This window comes from Aristolochia californica, unplaced genomic scaffold (genome assembly GCF_029961685.1).
Source record: "Aristolochia californica isolate CCGP_79_NKW_82.1479 unplaced genomic scaffold, dmAriCali1.0.hap1 SCAF_2, whole genome shotgun sequence".
Lineage (NCBI taxonomy): Eukaryota > Viridiplantae > Streptophyta > Magnoliopsida > Piperales > Aristolochiaceae > Aristolochia > Aristolochia californica.
The window spans coordinates 880,806-899,073 of record NW_027181881.1 but is presented as its reverse complement, the minus strand read 5'-3'; the positions used below and the strand labels follow the sequence as shown (position 1 = coordinate 899,073).

General features: G+C 40.9%; 4 protein-coding genes across 6 annotated transcripts; 1 reads left to right on the top strand and 3 right to left on the bottom strand.

Moving 5' to 3' along the window:
- Positions 1 to 578: 578 nt before the first annotated feature.
- LOC137956111 (uncharacterized) lies at positions 579 to 4,849 on the top strand. Of its 2 annotated transcripts, none has more exons than XM_068803455.1 (5): positions 579 to 830; positions 1,556 to 1,884; positions 2,496 to 2,600; positions 2,731 to 2,778; positions 4,307 to 4,849. In XM_068803455.1, the coding sequence occupies exons 2-5, from the start codon at positions 1,627 to 1,629 to the stop codon at positions 4,544 to 4,546; spliced, it is 651 nt and encodes a 216-aa protein (XP_068659556.1). In that variant the 5' UTR covers positions 579 to 830; positions 1,556 to 1,626; the 3' UTR covers positions 4,547 to 4,849. The 2 variants fall into 2 exon arrangements, with proteins under 2 accessions (XP_068659556.1, XP_068659555.1); XM_068803454.1 differs by having other exon boundaries at positions 1,552 to 1,884.
- A 2,160-nt stretch (positions 4,850 to 7,009) lies between these two features.
- LOC137956408 (polygalacturonase At1g48100-like) lies at positions 7,010 to 8,842 on the bottom strand. Its single transcript, XM_068803893.1, has 6 exons — positions 8,582 to 8,842; positions 8,321 to 8,488; positions 8,193 to 8,237; positions 7,882 to 8,089; positions 7,711 to 7,792; positions 7,010 to 7,615 (listed from the first exon to the last, which is right to left on the bottom strand). The coding sequence occupies exons 1-6, from the start codon at positions 8,840 to 8,842 to the stop codon at positions 7,114 to 7,116; spliced, it is 1,266 nt and encodes a 421-aa protein (XP_068659994.1). The 3' UTR covers positions 7,010 to 7,113.
- A 1,930-nt stretch (positions 8,843 to 10,772) lies between these two features.
- On the bottom strand, positions 10,773 to 13,685 carry LOC137955593 (zinc finger CCCH domain-containing protein 3). 2 transcript variants are annotated; one of them, XM_068802605.1, is made up of 6 exons: positions 13,527 to 13,685; positions 13,397 to 13,437; positions 13,025 to 13,103; positions 11,466 to 11,973; positions 11,195 to 11,375; positions 10,775 to 11,075 (listed from the first exon to the last, which is right to left on the bottom strand). In XM_068802605.1, the coding sequence occupies exons 1-4, from the start codon at positions 13,654 to 13,656 to the stop codon at positions 11,864 to 11,866; spliced, it is 360 nt and encodes a 119-aa protein (XP_068658706.1). In that variant the 5' UTR covers positions 13,657 to 13,685; the 3' UTR covers positions 10,775 to 11,075; positions 11,195 to 11,375; positions 11,466 to 11,863. The 2 variants fall into 2 exon arrangements, with proteins under 2 accessions (XP_068658705.1, XP_068658706.1); XM_068802604.1 differs by having other exon boundaries at positions 10,773 to 11,075; positions 11,195 to 11,973.
- A 284-nt stretch (positions 13,686 to 13,969) lies between these two features.
- On the bottom strand, positions 13,970 to 16,236 carry LOC137955592 (polygalacturonase At1g48100-like). Its single transcript, XM_068802603.1, has 6 exons — positions 15,644 to 16,236; positions 15,381 to 15,548; positions 15,236 to 15,280; positions 14,931 to 15,138; positions 14,757 to 14,838; positions 13,970 to 14,662 (listed from the first exon to the last, which is right to left on the bottom strand). Exons 1-6 carry the CDS (start codon positions 16,070 to 16,072, stop codon positions 14,161 to 14,163), a joined length of 1,434 nt encoding a protein of 477 aa, XP_068658704.1. The 5' UTR covers positions 16,073 to 16,236; the 3' UTR covers positions 13,970 to 14,160.
- Positions 16,237 to 18,268: the final 2,032 nt, after the last annotated feature.

Genomic DNA, 18,268 nt, shown 5'->3' with positions numbered 1-18,268 from the left:
TTTTATTAATATTAAATAAATACATTTTAATAAAAATAAAATATTATTAAAATAGAAAAGATAATTTTGAATTTAATTTAATTATTATTTTATATTCATTTATTATATCCCACCGGTGCTCACGCTTCCAACGTGAGTCTCGTACCCGGACTCTTCCACCTATCATTGGCGAATACACGCTACTTTCATCGGTTATGACAAAATTACCTTCACTAACTTCGTATTAAATCATCACCATATTGGAATGTCTAGAGAGGGTATTATCGTCACAAAAATTATAAGCGTATAGGATTAGCTGTAATTTGTTTATTTAACCAAAGTGGATATGTAATAATAATAATAATAATAATAATAATACAAAATAGACGGTTGAGATCAGTTCCACCGGCGTGGCCAAGTGGACTCAGGCTGTGCAACTCGTCGACACCGTAACTCAAGAGCGATAAGAGCGAGACTATCGTTACGTGGGTCCCATTGGACGGTTCGGGTGAGACGGGACCCACAAGGCCATCCTGTAAGAGGAGCTCCGATAATATAATAAGCTGAAAGGAGAGTCGAGGTCGTTGTCGGTGGCATCATCATCACTTGCGTAAAGGTCAAAGCCACTGTCATGACGAAACAATGAAGAATCGTTCCAATTTTTAATAGCACAGGAATTTTAATTTTTTTGGGGTTTCTCGCTTTTGAATAAAGGGTCGATATCTCGTCTCTTTCCTACTGGAATGCGGAAAAGGCAAAAGACTAACCACCACCTGCTTTTTCTCTTCTCCTTCTCTCTCTTGGCGTTCATCGAATCGAATCAGTCGGGGAGAGCTTCGGAGGAAGAGAAAGTAAGCAGCTTGTATTTTGATGACATTTTATGGTTCGTGTTTAATTGCCTTGATTTTGTGTGTTCTGGGGTTTAGGGTTTTTGGATTATTGAGGTTTTGTTGCTGGGGGATTGAGATTTGGTGTGGACTGTTTAGTGGCATCTTGTGTTCGGTGACTGATCGGTGGAGCTCTGATTTTGGGGAATTTTGTTGTTTCGGTTTGTTTTGCAGTCGTCCGATTTTAGTTATTGCAGTTAAAGCCACTGACTTGGTGTTTTTTGTGTGGTAAATTTTATTTGTATTGTTTTGGTATTTTTGGAAAGCGAATTATTGTTATGACAGCGAATTAATTAGGGATTTTGATGGTTGACCTGTCTTTATTTGATGTGGTTTTCCGTAACGTTGGCTTTTTGGCTTGTGGAGATATTGCGGTGGAGAGTCCAGTTTGATCATCGTGTTTTTATAGTTTGAAGTGTCATCTTGCGGTGTTTTTGATAATATAGTAATTATTGTTTTGTTTCTTGTAACATCTTTCGCTTCATTAGTTCTTACTTCCTAAATTGATCGACTATTTAATGTCTCGACATTTTAGGGTGAATACTTAACTCCGTGTTTTTGTGTCTTCTTGCTTTTTTTTTATTTTATGAAGTGACTGGTGACACTAGCTTATTTTTAATGTCGGAGTATATATTTTGATTTACTCGAATTAGGAGAATTCTTATTTTTCATTCATGTATCTTAGCCAGGTAGCGGGTCATTAATTACGAACCCCAGCACTGCAACCCATCGTATTTTTTCTACCTCGTATCATCCGTAAATGGGGTCCGAAGGGCCTTCGGAAGTGATAGTTCATATTACTGGATTCAAGAAATTCCATGGAGTTGCAGAGAATCCTACGGAAACAATTGTCGGTAATCTGAAAGAATTTATGGAGAAAAAGGGACTGCCGAAAGGTCTAGTTCTTGGCAGCTGTAAAGTTCTTGAGACTGCTGGACAAGGAGCTCTTGCTCCGCTTTATCAGATGTTCGAGTCAGGGCTCAACTCTAAAACTTCAAATTCAGGGCGAGTTATTCTGGTCAGTTGTTCTTCTATTTCTCTTGTTTTCCAGATGAAATGGAATCCGTTATCTGGATAAATTTGGTGGGTTATCCAAGAAATACCGTTAAATAACATAAACTGTTTTGCCAAGATTACAAATCACAAAAAAATTGGAGATGATCAATGTGGCATATTTGAAAGGCTTCAGCAGACTTGCAGAAGCAAAATCGACATCCCTGCTGAAAACTTCCTTTTTTTTCTTATAAAATGTTGATTCACACACATGAACATCCCAAGCCATTGGTGAGACTTTTATTTTGAGCCATTAGTGAGACTTGAACCCAAGGCATTATGTGGGAAAGGCCCCTCATGTCACCATTGAGCCAAATGCTCTGCTGGAAACTTGAAGATCCCATGGGTTGGAGAGCACATTCAGTTACCGTTGTAGTGCTATAAGTAATTTGTATTAAATATTCATTAAATAAATCATCAATTTGATTAACTTGCTAATAACTGACTGTGGTATCCTTCAAAATCAGTCTCCTAGTCATTTGCTTACCTTAGGCACATGTGGAATGAATAATTGTCTCTGTTTTTGTGACATGGTTTTTCTTTCTGCACCTCTTCTAATAGAATTTCTTGGTGTAGGTTCATTTTGGTGTCAACAGTGGTGCAACCAGGTTTGCAATTGAGCAGCAAGCAGTTAACGAGGCTACTTTCCGTTGTCCTGATGAATTAGGATGGAAACCTCAAGTGCGTATTTTCTTAAAATGTTCTTATTTATTTATTCATTTAGGTTTTCTGTGAGTAACTTTCAGAAACTTCCACTGAAATCAGCCAACCCCATTCATTGGATTGGATTTGTTTCATTTTTTTTTTCCAGAAAGTGCCAATTGTCCCCTCAGATGGAGGTATTTCACGAACACGGGAGGTAATTCACTTTCACAGTACATTCTTCTGATGCTTATTTCTCCATACAGAGTTTTATCTCCATGTTTGTTGGGCTTATGTAATAACTGGCCATAAGCTTCTTCAAGCTAAGTCTCCCATAGGTCTGTCTTAGTCAATTTTACTGGGAAATAATTAGGAGTCTCCTTGATGCTATCCATACAAATGTTTCCATTGACATGAATAACAGTTATGAATAAACACTAAGTTTAATTCATGTATTGGATGTGGTGACTTTCATAAATGGTGCCACTCGCTGGTGCCCCTAAACCTTTGTTTTTTTCACCAAATGTTTCTTTAGGAAGTATTGTCCTTCAAACGTGACTGTGATTTAGAAACACCCATGGCTATGAGCTAATGAAGTGGTTTAATAATTCGAAAATCTTCCATATTTGGAGCTAAGCCTGTGCAACATGTAAAGTCCTTCTTAACCTTAAAAGTACAAGATGTGGCAGACAGGAGTTTGGAGATCACAACATGGGGTTAATACTGCTTGCTTAAAATCGCAGATGTCTAACATTGTCGAGATTTGTTTGATTTAATCTGACATGGTTTTGGTTTTTGTGGGTTAAAAGTGTGTGGCTTGTGGTGTCATCTGATTTTGATGAACCATGAATCTATCAGAGACAGTAATGGAACTTCTCTGTAATGCAAAGAAAGTAGTTGAAGCAAAACCGATATAAGGGAACATTGCTGTCTTTACATTCTCTGCAGTCCTCAGTTGATGTACAAATGAAGTTTGGCTGTACTTTTTCCATTATTTTCTTGTTACTTGGGTGGCACAGTCATAGTTTTGTTACATTATTAAGTAAGATTAGCTATCTTTGTTTGAACCAAAATAAAGTACAACCTTATTATGGTCAAGCTATTTTCCTGTTTTTCATTGTAAAATGCTGTTAGAAACCTCTAGCTGGTACTGATAATAAACATAACTTGCACTGGATTCAACTGTCAATCTGAAAAAGTTCATTTATGACATTGTACTAGCCCTATGGGAGTATTTTACTGAGTGTTGTCTTGGAATTTGAAAAGAGTTGGAGAGTTATTAAAATCACATCCATGTCCCTGCAAGCGGTAAACCCTAGGAAACTAGTTGTTAAGGGAAAATATATTCCAATAATATAAATAAAACCTAATTATATCTTCCAACATTTTAGCTTTGGAGGAAGATGCCAAAATTCGTTTATGCTTTTAGTATCTGGTTATGATGGTTCTTACAAGAGATCTTCTGGGTCAAATGAGGATCTTGCTGTTTGGACATCCTAACCTGATTGTATTGGTCAGTTTTTATATATGCTGGTTGCTTTGCTGGGGATGAGTGTGCAAGTGGCTTGTCTATAAGAATAATTTATTGAAACATTAGAAATGCTGGTGATTCTGGGCCATTTCTTCTTAAGTAGTGTACCGTTGGCATTTGCTCTGTGGCATTATGTATTTCTTAGAACCATATGCATCTATTGTTGACTTTCCTCTAGTATCTAAAATTGGAATTTCCTATTGATTTCACGCAGACTACTCTTCCTGTCAATGAGATTACCAAATCCTTGGCCAAGATGGGCTACGAAGTGATGCCCTCCGAGGATGCAGGGCGCTTTGTATGCAACTATGTCTACTACCATTCACTTCGATTTGCAGAGCAGAATGGCATAAAGTCACTCTTTGTACATGTTCCTCTCTTCATGACTGTAGATGAGGAAACCCAGATGCAATTTGCTGCTTCCCTATTGGAGGTACTTGCATCCTTAAACTAGGGCTCTTCACAAAGTCTATTCTTATGCCACACGTCAAAGAGTAAAGATCTGTAGTTACTGGCATGTTCAAAGTATCACATCATTTTCCTGGGGTGAAAGATTTGAGTCTTCAATTAGATTTCAGTGCATTTGTACATGAACAACTACTATACTACGTATTGCAGAGGACGAACTTGCAGATTTGTGTATGTACTAGTGAATGGAAGAACAGAAACGGGTATGCTTTTGTCAATGGTTAGTCATGAAACCTACATCTTATTGTATAAACTGATTGAACATGTTAAAATTAAGCAGGTTTTGGCATTTCTGAATAGCATTCTGGATTTTTCTCTATTAAAGTACGATTCACAGTCTTCGGAGTTCGGATCTAAAAATCCAAGTGGCTGGCTCGGTTGCATGTTTTCAAGGTGTGTAGTAGAGTCGGTCTCAAATCGGTCGGTCTTCCATGGGGGCCGCCTCGTTCGTGCGTTTATTTTTCTTAATGTGTTTTTGCGTTATACGGGCTGTGGTTTCTATGTCTCTCGTCCCTAAGATTCAACTGATTTCCCAGAAAAAAAAAAAAAAAAATCCTATCCAGGAAAGAATATGGCTTCATCTTGCCTGTAAGAATTGGCACTGGTGAGAACAGATACTTTCCTAGGCTGGAGAACGGCGAAATGTGGACGAAGATGACTGCAGGCCTGTTGATTGATTCAAATTGAATGCTTTTGGAATTGTCCAGACAGACTTTAGCTATTTGAGAAAGCAATAAATCATCCTTTTCTATCCAACTCCTCTTGTCCCGTTTTCTGGTTAGTAATTACTTGCAAGAGCCGACTCATGATGCAAAATTAAGATTGTTTGGGGGTGCGGGAATTCTCTGTGATTTACCATATTTATCTGATGAGCTTCAAGAGATTATTTAATTTAATGCCTCTCGAATGGCGTTCTCTTCTTTACACGCCCAGTCCACGATAGACGACTGGTACAGGTGCTACCTTTGTGTTTCTGTGTTTTCTTCCCTCTTTGACTCGGCCATTCCTGAATAAAGGAACAAGAATCATTTGTTATTGCTTTTAGTTTATTCACTGGTGAGCGGTAAAGATTCTCCTCACCACATCTCTTTTCGTAATTCTTCCCTTTGTGCAGGGGCTTTGCTTCATCTCTTTCTCGCGACATTCTGTTTTTATTATTCTTCTTTGTCAGCGGCCACTTCTCTAAAGTGTTTCTGGGTAATCTGGAAAGCAAAATCTACCCTGGTTTCAGGTTCAGATCACTGGGTAAGCCGCAGGAAGGAGTTGATTTGCTGCAGCTTCGTACCGTTTTGGGTGAATTTCGATTCCATTCTACTATTTGTTTAACACAGGTGTTTAATTTATCAAATGGGTTACCGAAAACATCAAGAAAGATTCTCAATGGATCCATTTGCTGCGTTTATAAAATCCAAACACACTGCAGTTTTGTACTAGAAAAAAAAAAACTGAAAACAGCCAAAAGAGACCCACTGGGTTGGAAGGAAAAAGACAAGAACGTCTTCCTAAGAAAATCCCAAATGTAGAATTCTCGAACAATCTTTCCTTCTCTCTCTACCGCTCCTTTGCAGATCGAGCCAAGCAAGATGCAGAGATGGGAGAAGAGAGTGATGGAGAAGCGAGGGAAGAAAAGTGCAATTTGGTGAAAGCTTTTGGAGTTTAGGACGTGCACCGCCCATCCCCTTTTCAGAGCAGCTGCACGCCATATGATTGATAAAATGTCGAAGTCGCTGTCAATCTCCACTTCACGGCCGCCGCCCGCGCGTGAACCGCAGAAAGCAAGGCCATGAAACCGACCCTGAGTAATCTTCTCCTACCCCCACTACTCCTATTCCTTTACACACAGCTAACAAAATCAAAATCGATCTCTCTGTCTCATAACTCTAATTCTTCCTTCTTCATTATTTTAACTGGGTTGGGGTCCTGCCTTTTCACTTCACTGGAAATAGAAATGGGAAGAATCGCCTCAGACTCGTATTGGCAGGCAACCGTTCGTTAACTAATTTAATTTCGCAGGATTCCCGGCAACTACCTCCATAAAAGCTAGATAAAGCTTTGGAGCCCCAGAGCCCTTCATTGCAAGTTCCAGCTTCCCATCCATCCCTTCGTCAGCCCTTTGTAGCGTTTCAATTCTCAGCTTTGCATGAGCTGCACGTTTATATAAAAAAAATGGCAAATGGATGGAGATGGAGATATAATACCCTAGTGTTATCGGTATTTCTATAATTTGATACGTATCAGCGAGACGTGTTACATATGGGTCCTTCTTTTCAAATGTGTCTCTCTGTAGAAGATAGAATCAGACTGCCCATTTTCGTAGGTCCCTTATGAATCGAAATGTACTTTTATTTTATGTGCTTTTTGGTTCTAACACGAAATCGTCCTAAATTCAATCATTATGAATTCATGATGATGGGAAAGCAGATTCCATTAAAAACCCAATTCTCCATTTTCGTCTCTGATACAGCTGCTGCTAATGCTGGTTTTTTGTAATTCTACATGCATCTACAGCAATTTTACATCCATATATATGACTGTATTACGTATATTAATTCTTCAGCACTTCTCGACGGCAGCATCCATGGTGGATTCCGGAAAACCTTCCAACAAGCAGGAAACTGGAGGGATCGTCAGCGTTTCCGGGTCTCCGTAAGCGTTCCAGCAGAACGGGTCTTGAACGACGTCGCCCTGTGCAGGGAGGAGCTCGATTTCAGATAATGTCAGGTTGGTGCAAGGGATGGCGTCGCTGCAACCGAAGTGCATCGGCGGGCTCCTGACGTCGTACGTGCCCTTGATGTTCAGGTAGGCGATGTCTGATACGTAGACGGCGGAGGTCTGGTTCTCGCAGGCCTTGGCGAGGCAGTAGTACTGGTCGATGATGATGGGGTTCCTCACCACGTCCATGTAAATGTCGCTGAAGGTAACCCCGGAGACTGAACCGGAGCCGCCTTGCCATGTCTTGATCCTGACGCCGTTATCGGAGTGTCGGATGGTTGTTTTGGTGACGGAGATGTTCCAGACGCAGGCGCGGGATTCGTGGTTTCCTAAGCTTCCGATGCTGCGGAGGTGGAGGAATTACGAGTTTCACAGATTTGAATTTGGTGGGTAATTTACACAGAAGTGCAGAAAGTGAGCGATGGGTGGCACTGGTACCTGATTCCATGGCTGGGTCCGCAGGTGACATTTCTTATCTCCACATTTGAGGAACCTGATCCAATGGAGACACAGTCATCGCCTGTGTGTGCAGAGGAGTAAGAATTTCAAGATGGCGAGTGGGAGAGATTTCTGGGTTGAAAACGGAGGAGAAGTTTCGGTTTTACTTGCCATTGGAGATGACTGAATTGTATATTCCAACGTTATCTGTGTTCTCGACGTGAATTCCGTCTGTATTGGGGCTGAGCGGAGGGGAGTTTATGGTGATCGTGTCGACGACGACGTTTCTGCAGTTGTCGAATCGGAAGTGGAACTGGGGACTGTTGTTGATTCTCAGGCCTCGTACGGTTAAGTTCGAGCTCTTGAAGAATCTCACCGCCTGCAAATCAGAAGAGTACTTGAACGGGTTAGAATCAGTAGAAGACGATCGACGACTTGTAAGTGGCACAGAAAGGCCGAAGAACAGAAGAAGCAAAACTCACCACGGGGCTGTCGCAAGGTCCCGGTAATGTCGTTCCGTTTACCCCCTATCGAATGAAGCAATCAGAGCACTGAAATTTACGGAAATTCTGCAGAAAAAGCTCGCTTCCTCAGTAAAGGAAGCGCTTACCCGATGAGGCTTGCAGGGAAGATTCCACCATTTTTCGCCTTTACCGTCGATGAGTCCTCCTCCTTGCAGCGTCATCTCGTCGGCTCTGTAAAAAACCAGCCATTGGCGCTTGTTGTTGCTCTGTGGCCATGACTGGGGTCCATCTGGCGGCATCACAGTCCCATCCACCTTTTTGCAAAATTCAAACACTCATTATTGATCTTCTGTTATCGCCATGAAAGAGAAATCTAACCGAAGATGAAGCTACCCGTTCCCCTTTACCTGAAAGGTGAACCCGCTTTGACAGGGACCCGTGAAGATAGTCGGCTGGATCATGAACGAGTAGTTTTGCGGGACGAGCAGGGTTGCGTTTTCAACCAAGCGAGCGGCGTCCCATGCAGCTTTGAAAGCTGCAGTGTCGTCATTAATGGCGTCTCCCACCGCACCGAAGGACAGCACATTGGAGACCAGACTAGAATTCCACGAACTATCGTCGGGGCTCGCACCAGGAACCTCTGGCGGAAGAATTGGGGGGGAAGCCATTGGTGGGATTGAGATGTGATGGTGTTCGTGGCCATGATGCTTGTGTTTATGGCTTTGAATTCTTGCCAATGCGAAAGGGAAGAAAAAGCTGGAAGAAACAAACAACGGGAGGAAGATTAAGAAGAAGAAGAGCTGTCTTCCTCCCATGGAAACTGAGCAAATTGGTGGCAGATCGCAACGCAGCAAAAGGAACGGTTTATACAAGTAAGCTCTCAGCTCTCCGGTCTCCTCAAGTTGCTTCAAACGGTCTTCTTCTTCTTATTGGATAGAGAAGCTAGCTAGCACTGGAACAGGATAGCAATTCTGGAATTTAACGAACCCAAGTCAGGATTTGATGGGTTTTGTCACCATCATCAACTATATTGATCCGGTGAGACCTCACCAAGCACTTTGGGCAAACTCTAGAGAAAAATAGACTTGAAACTGGGAACTGAGAACTGGAGCGTGTGACGACAGAGAGAAGAGTTTGCAGCATGAGCTGAGGGAAACTGGTGGGAGATGACAAAGAACTTTGAAGTCCATTTTATAGCAGCAGCATAGTCTGTTTCCTTCATCAACTGAGAATATTATATGGTTTGTAACCGACCAATTCCATTCTGGGATGTCTTTTTGAGAATGTGGAGTCTGCATTCAGAGTTGAGGAAAAAGTAGGAAGAGGGAATAAGCAGTTCATATGGGTTGTAGATCAACCCCATGTTCTTCCCATTCCTTTCACTTTCTGCAACTCTAAACCTAGCAACTAATCTCTTCTTTTTTTCTGCAAATTCGTTCTGTTTCGACTTTTGAGGGTAAAGCTGTAGAGCTAGACCCATTTTGGAGAATCATAGATTTCCTTTTGCTGAAGATGGTCCTGAGCAGACCATATCAAGAACGAGTCTTTTCTGCCTAGTTTTCCATTAAAACCGGTTTACAGGAAATTGAAAGAGTAGGTTTGAGATCTTCAGAATCATTTATTGTTGCAAAATCTGGAATGGTTTACTGTCATGCAGACCAGATTTGGGTGCTTCACAGACTTTGTAGACTAAGGTTTGGGACTAAGAAAAGAAAGGTTATCTGATTCTCTTTTTCTTCTTTTTGTTGCAGAGGTCATGGTGCAGCCACTTTGAGCTCTGAGTTTGAGTTTGAATCTGGGGTGCCTTGCGAATTAGTATAAATTACTGTGTCCACAGTTCCTTTTACAGGCACATGTCTGTACCCACTGTCTCCCTTTTTGTCTCAAATGGGCTCTGCTGTTTAAAATACAACTTCCATTGCAGATGGAGTTAGGAATATTAATTGCCATAGATAAGATTTGGATAATACATTATACTTGTTAGAGTTGTTAGAAACTGAAAGATGGGATTAATGAGATTATGCTTTTTTTCTTCACACTTTCTTTCATTTGTGTATTGTTTCCTCTTGTGATTCTCATTTTCATTGCTCTCTCTCTCTCTCTCTCTCTCATTGCTTTATTAGAGAGAGCTTTGCCTGATTTGTGTGTTATTTTTCACTTGTAAAAGCCATGGACTGGCAAGACACCTTATATATCTTCTTCTCAAAACCATGCCTTTGGAATTTAGATCTAAGTGAAAACAAAATACTCTTCACCTCCACAAGAACAAGAATCGGGACCACTCTAAATCAAACAAGCTCGCTATAAGACTGGGATCAAAAGAACGGGAACCCTTTAGCAGCTATAAGACCGATTCCCTGTGTGAAACAAAGAATAAGGAAATGGACCACATTAAGGTAAGTATGGACGGGGAAATTGAGCTGTATATTCTACATTTCTGTCACGACATGCAAGGCAAGCAGGTCTGGTACTATGAGGGGCAGAGGTTCTTATTGAGGATTCTCAGGATGTGTAGTTGACCCACTGTGGATTCTCTCCTTCTCCACATTGAGTACTCTGATAAATATTTGGTGTCAATAACCCTAACCATCACATCTATATGCAAAATTATACTCATTGGAGCCATCTCAGCAAATAATGTGATTCTCCGGATGGGCTCTGACAGGCTGGTTTTTATCAGAGAGAAAAGAGCTGGTACATATTCACCAATCCTTTACCTAATGGCATGGGAAATTGGTGAGAATCCATATTTCTTCATAAGGACTCTAGGAATTGTGGGAATAGGTAACAGAATGGCAGGCAATGCAACAAATACAGCACTTAAGCTCCTAATATACTGGTTGAAACAGTTCATCTGCACAATTAGTCGCTTTGGTATGATCGCATTCTTAGCTCCAACACCTACATTGGCAGCATTACTGTGTCAATTGTCACCTCAATGTGAATCTCAGCCTCTGGCATTGTGTTCACAGATGGATGTTTTGGAGCAACCTGTTTCAATATGCGATAGATGTACTTACATCAACCAGCTTCTACTGCAACACTTCAAAATGTGATAACATGGTGGATGCCCAAGATTGCCAGCTGGTTTATATGTATGGGAAAGGCTGGCTAGTGACAGCGACTTGGCGATTCAGTCTAACATGCATATGATCTTTCTTTCAGTTTCTGCTTTCATGCAACATTGAAACACTAAGCCACCTATAAGTAAGAATGAATCGATGTATGTCAGTTATATGCTAAGGAAATCAGGAAAAGGAAAAAAGATGAGGCATACTGTTGAATACCTACATTACAAGAGCTGCCAGCTCTGTTTTTTATGCCCTTTTACCTTCTTAGCCGAATTTCAACTAGGCTAAACTATTGCTTAAGCAGCAGTCAGTTTTTGTATTCATTCATGTGAACACTGAACATTGGTTATAGCACCATCCTATAAAGGTAGAACCTTATCTTTGTCACCATACAAGCGTAATAGAACTTCATTATTACAATATCTCTTAATTATAATCCAGTAATGGAAGGGTTACAATGATAGTAAAAAACCTTTATACCCAAGAAAGTCTATAAAGACAATCTCTGAGTTTGTGATAAAAAATATGAACAACGAAAGCTCTCACAAGATGATCACAACCTGTAAGCTCTTACAAGATCATCACAATGTGTAAGGATAGAAAAATATGTGACCAGACCTATCCCCAATCTACAAAGGGAAGAGGGGGATATCCTCCCTCTGGAGGGGGCCTTAGAGATGGTGGGATATTCTGCATTGAAACTCCATAGGTATCTTTAACAACATTCCCTGCACATGATCACCAAGGGAGGCAATGAGCTAAAAAGGAAAAGGACAAAAAATATGAAGATAAAGGAGAGAAACTCATTCATTAGTTGGTGTCTGATATTCATGAGTACTCTTCACTATTGATACCAACGGACAGTGAATGACTGAACGTTCAGTATTTGCATGAAGTTCCACAATGAAGAAAGGTATCACATTTGCATAAACAACAGCTGACACTGATTTGCACTGATCACATTCAACACTAGGAAACCTTGGCTGTTAATATGAGGCACTCAGAAATTTTATGAAGGAATGTCCATAAGTTGGATGTTGTTAGACTCCTAGTAGAACATAAAAGTGTTTTTTCCTCCTGTTCATGGTTCATTAGTTAGCTTATATGTAAAAATCTTGCTCCCTCTAATCACTGTAGCACTTTGAGAGAAGAGGTTACAGATGTTGGAGAGTTCTGTTATTCAGTAAATGGTAATTGCAAAAAATAAAATAAAAAAAATTCCATGATGCCTGTAAGTGGGCCCGCTAAAATTATGTCTGAGTAGGCAGTACACAATTTGCTAGCTTAGCAGTCTATCAAATCTCTTATCTTGAATGCCAAAAATCAAAATAATCAAACTTGGAATCATTCTTTCCGATTGTTTTACTAATCATCTTTTTAAACTGTTCTACTAATCATCTAAATTATACATCTCTTATTTTTTCTTTTCCTCATTAGCATATAGGTATAAACATCGATCAGAAAAGACAAATTATTTGTGCTCCTCCCCTAATATTGAGTCACAGTGTGGTGCATGTGGAACCATATCTTGAATGATAAAATTAAAGTGTCAGAAATGGAACTCATGGCTCCAGAAAAGTTAGTGAAGCACAAGTGAGAGGCTGCAAGGGGACCATTTAGGGACAGTGAACCCAATTGAATGGTTTGTCATAAACGCGACTAGATAATAGGAGCCAGGGTTTCCAGTTCATCACAGATAGAATCATAAAACAGGCGTAAATGTTAAAGTTCTTTAAAAATATAGTAAATTTAAAAAATAAACTTTACGCAATGACTGACCTGAAATGGCTCGAGCAGGATTTTCTGTATTTTTCTGTGGGTGAAGATATTTACAGGCATCACCGTACTGACAAAACCCCTTGATAAAGCAAATAAAACTAATGAGACATACTATAAGGTATAACCACTCAAGGGCCAGGTCCTAAAACTACAAAGCACAAACATTTGCGGTTCCATAACAACATACACTAGAAAAACTAAATGAAGCTCATTAAAAATTCTCCAATAAATTAGGAGTTTCCTGGCAGACGACAGGTATGATCTTCGTTTGAATCATTGAACACACACTGGGCAAGAATTACAGGAATATCTTCGTAGTCCTTGCCACTGCCAATGACTTAATTTGAAATCACAGAAGAGACAAACGCGTACCGTCCTCACAAAACGATTACAGATTCCCTTCGCCCCTCCCTCTGTTCGACAAAAAAATTCAATGAGGATCTTATAGGGCACAAAGAAATAAAAGGATGAAACAGACAGAAAAATAGAAAGACAAGAGCACCTTTCAGAGAATCGTACCAAAGAGCCTTAGTTCTCTGATGTTGAATGCCTTCTAGGTGGCGTTTTCTGGCCGCGGGCGTGTCCTGGAACTGCTTGTCGCAGTAGTCGCAATGATACTTGCCCAAAGGCATTCCTCTCCCAGATGATCGAAATTCTAAACGACAAACACTCCGACAAGACGGAGCGGCTCTGAGTCTTCAAACCTTTATCGACTTTGGGTCGCGTCAAATTGGGTTGAAATGAACAATGGGCCTCCAATTCGAAGGAGGCCCATTTTGCTTGCAATTCGCTTGGTCAATCAATATTTTCTCCTTTATTCATTTAGTATGGTAAAAGAGTTGAAATTTAGGTATTGGCTTTTCATTTTTTGACTTCTGATCACTGTTGTCTAAACCATTCAATTCTGAGCCCAAAAAGAGTCAATTTTCTTCAAGAAATCACTGCCTTTATTGAAATCTCAATCACTAAATTTACAAATGCAGGGCCAAACAAAGAGACCTCAAAAGGGCATGTCCAGATGAATGAAAAAAGCCCTGAAACAGTTCAACACTAAAAGGGGTCGATCATATGGGGCCTTCTATAGTAATACTGTACATGTGTAGCTTGAACTCCATTATTCTAAGTTGAGAATTTCATTAACACCCAAATGAGGAGCTCTCCTGCACCGACTGTGGGAACCCATCCTGCAAGCAGTCAATGGGTGGGATGGTGAGAGTCTGCAGAACCCCATAGGCATTCCAGCAGAAGGGATCATCCACCAGCTCCCCCTGTGCAGGCAGCAGCTCCACCTCTGACATTGTTATGTTGGTGCAAGGGTATGTATCACTGCAAGCAAAATGTATCGGCGCACTCCGGACATCGTAAGTGCCCTTAATGTTTGTGTAGGACACATCTGAGACTAGAACAGCTGCAGTCTGGTTCAAGCACTCCTTTGTCAAGCAGTAGTACTGATCAATTATGATGCAGTTTCGAACGTTTTCCATGAACACACCGTCGAAGCTGATGCTCGAGACCGAGCCCGTCCCGCCTTGCCATGTCTTGATCCTTAGACCATTATCAGAGTTCCTTATAACACTGTTCTTCACTGATATGTTTGAGACACAGGCCTGGGAGTTGTGCACACCAAGGCTTCCAATGCTGTCATGAACAGGTTTTTTTTAAAAAAAACTGTTAATGAGATTTGGTCAGTACTGATTACCAACTAATTGTGAGTATCTGATGAAGTGACTACCTGATTCCATGACTGTGCACACAAGTGACATTATCTATGTCAACTCCAGAGCAGCCAGGTCCAATTGAGACACAATCATCACCTGTTTAAGATGTTTTTTTAGCTCTTAGTGGAGGCAGAGAAATATTCTCTAATGGAGGAGAAGTATGAATTTTCCGTGACAAAAATTATTACCATTGCTTATATGGGAATTGTAGATTCCAACTGTCTCTGTGTTCTCAACGTGAATCCCATCTGTGTTGGGACTGAGAGCAGGGGAATCAATGATGATATTCTCTATCAATACACCATTACAGCCATCGAACTTCACATGGAACTGGGGACTGTTCTTAATACTGATATCACGAAGATGGAGATTGGAGCTCATGAAGAACCGAATCAGCTGAAACAGAACCCACCTTTTTCTTCATCAGGAAATCGAAGTTTTCATCTGATGATTGAAATTTGAATTTTGGAATGATTTGAAAGTTGGAACTTACAGCAGGGCTGTCACAGGGTCCAGGCAGAGTTGTTCCTTTGGGGCCCTGTTATCAGAATTCGAGAGCATCGTTTGTAAGCTACTGCAATATCTAAACTTACAAAAAATCTTCAGTTGGGTGAGTTTACTGGGTTGCATTGGATTACCCTATGAGGCTTGCAGGGGAGTTCCCACCACTTCTGCCCATTGCCTTCTATAATCCCTGATCCTCTTAGAGTCATCTGGTCGAGTTTGTAGAACACAAGCCACTGATGCTTACTATCTGATTCCGGCCAGCAATCAGGTCCATCTGGTGGCATCAGAACCCCATCTATCTGATCAATGACAGAAACAGAGAAGTATTATCAGAGGTCGTTTGAAGCAAAATCATGACATTTTCAGAAACAGAGGAATTTCCCGCCATCCGTACTTGGAAAACAAAACCAGGCTTGCAGGGGCCGGAGAAGATGGTTGAAGTGATTGTAAAAACATAATCAGATGGAACCAAAAGCACGGCGGATTCCACAGCACAAGCCTCCTTCCAGGCCTCTCTGAAAGCAGAGGTGTCGTCTGTCGAGCCATCGCCAACAGCACCATAGGATCTTACATTAAACACACAGCTATCTGAATCATTGGAACTGGGTGGACTGGGACTGGGAATGAAAGATGGGTCTGAAGGAGAACTGGGACTGGGGCTAGAAGGTGTCTCAGCAACAGGATTCTGATGACCTGAACGAGACTTCTTCTGTTTCTTGTGATAATGGGTTCTTCCTTCCACATTGTACAGACTACTTGAGCAAAACGAAAAGATGATCCAGACGAAGAACAACAACTGAGGGAGCTCCATTAGTTGTGTCATCCAGCAAAAAATCAACAGCCCAGAATTAATAATGTAACTCTCTATGATTCGTCAATGGAATGGGCACTGTGTGTGACTGGAAAGTGACACGAAATGTAATGATCAAGGAATCAGGAGAAACTCCCTCTCATAAAAGCAGAAAGAGATTGAGAAGGAAAGCTAGTGTCAGTAGCTTCAGGTTTGCGAAGATCATCTGAAGCAGAGGCTCTCATTATATACTGCCAGGACGGAGGAGTCTCACTGCAAAAAGCCTCCATGCAAGGCCGGCCGCGTGTCGAACTCAGATTGATGAAAATGCCTTTTTTTTCTGAAAGTGTTTTCTTTTGGCGGATTTCTTATGCAGGAGCTTCTGTTTTAATGTTCTAGAGTGATTTATTTCAAGAACTTACGATTTTGTCTCCTTATTTTTTTCGCCCCTGGAAGCCATTTTGTTTTCTTCCCTTTTATTTATTTCTGTTTAGGAGCTTCAGCGCTATGGCAGCCCTTTGGCAGTAAGATGTGACAAACAGAAGTCACCATTAAAGCAGGACACAGGAACCCATGCATCTTGAATTTTTCTTTCTATACCATTCCCTTCTGCGTTTTTAATTTCAATGTGGGTGAAGAGCTAAAAAAATTACCATTAATCACTTTATCATGAATTTCTGTTCATGGGTATTTAAATGCATCAATGAGTCTGATGAGAAGATGTATTTTCAAAGGTGCTTCTGGATTTTGAATAAGAACTAACCCAAATGCCTGTTTTAAATACTTGAATCAGCTGGTTTGTATCAGGGATTTGTCTGAAATTCTCAACTCCATGACAAACTTCATTAAAAAAGCTAGTAGTCAGCGTTTTAAAGATTTTTTTTCTTTTTGGAATAATAATGCAAGAAAAGGTCACAGAAAAGTTTGCATGATTATGGCATTTCAAGAAGAGAAGAAAACATTAAACTGGAAAACCATATTATGCCATTCCAACCATAAAGACAAATCCTTTTACTATTTAATGATCTCTGTTTGAATTTCTTTTCACGGTTCTTCTTTTTTTGCTCCATATTCCACTCTGAATCTCTTGTCCATGTCAAGGGATTTATTCTCTTTTTCCCTCCACTAAACAGTATTCCCCCCAGCAGCTATTCAGCTAACATGTCGGCAGATGATAATCTTACAAAATGAGTAGATGCAGTTGCCGGCAGTTGAAGAAAAGGAGGAAGAAGGGACCATGAAGGGAAGAAGCATAAGAAAATAGGGAAAATGAAGTTTTGGCGAATGTGGTGATGATGAAATCAATCTAAAGGTCTCGTGAACCGTTCATTGTGCTTTACTTTCGTGGATCTTGAAAGAAGCCGAGTGACGACAATGGCCTTAAATCAGTCACGGGTGGCTTAAACTGGTTCTCCCTCTCCCTTCCCTTCCGTCTCCATGAGTGGCTAACAGAGACCCATAGAAAGCAACTCAACCCACTTTCACGTGAACCAACAAACAAACACTTTACTGAATATTAGAGTCACCCTTCCTTCCCAGTTTCACGGCTGCACATATCACGTCTGAACAAATGCCTGAACAAACGACGCATTAAAAAGCTTCACCAATCACCGTGCTGTACCGAATTCTCTTGCTCTACAGGCTACTGGGTTCTCGAAGCTTCCAACCTTCCTAACCTCACTCCATTACCACAGAATCTGAACTTAATGGGTTTGAAATTGTCTGTGTGTGTCACGAGGCAGAGCATGGTTGCAACTCCCTGGTTTCGTTTAGTAGATGGCATGTGGTTTTCTGCTGCAAACAGTGACGAACAAACCAAATGGAGCAGACCCATTGTAGAGTTTCCCGAGAGGATCAACAATTCCAACACAGATGCAGGTGAACTTAGACTTTCTGGTGATTTCCTGAAACTTTTGATGAATGAACTGCAATGTAACAGAGAGGCAGGTAGAACTTCTCCCTCTCGATAGTTCGACCAACACAGGTGCAACATGTGTCACCCCTGGTATCACGGATTGGTTGTTTTCTTCTGTCACGGGTGGAGAAGAAGGTCATAGGTGTCCATGGAGGGATCTGGTGTTTCCTATTTTATTAAGTTTAAGCAGAGTGGAAGCAAGGAAGAGAGAAAGATGCCACAGTGCAAGGAATTGAGCTTCACTTGGTGACAAGAGAGCAGACAATTGAACAACATAAATTTAAGAGATTTAGGCTTCACTGACCTCATTAAAG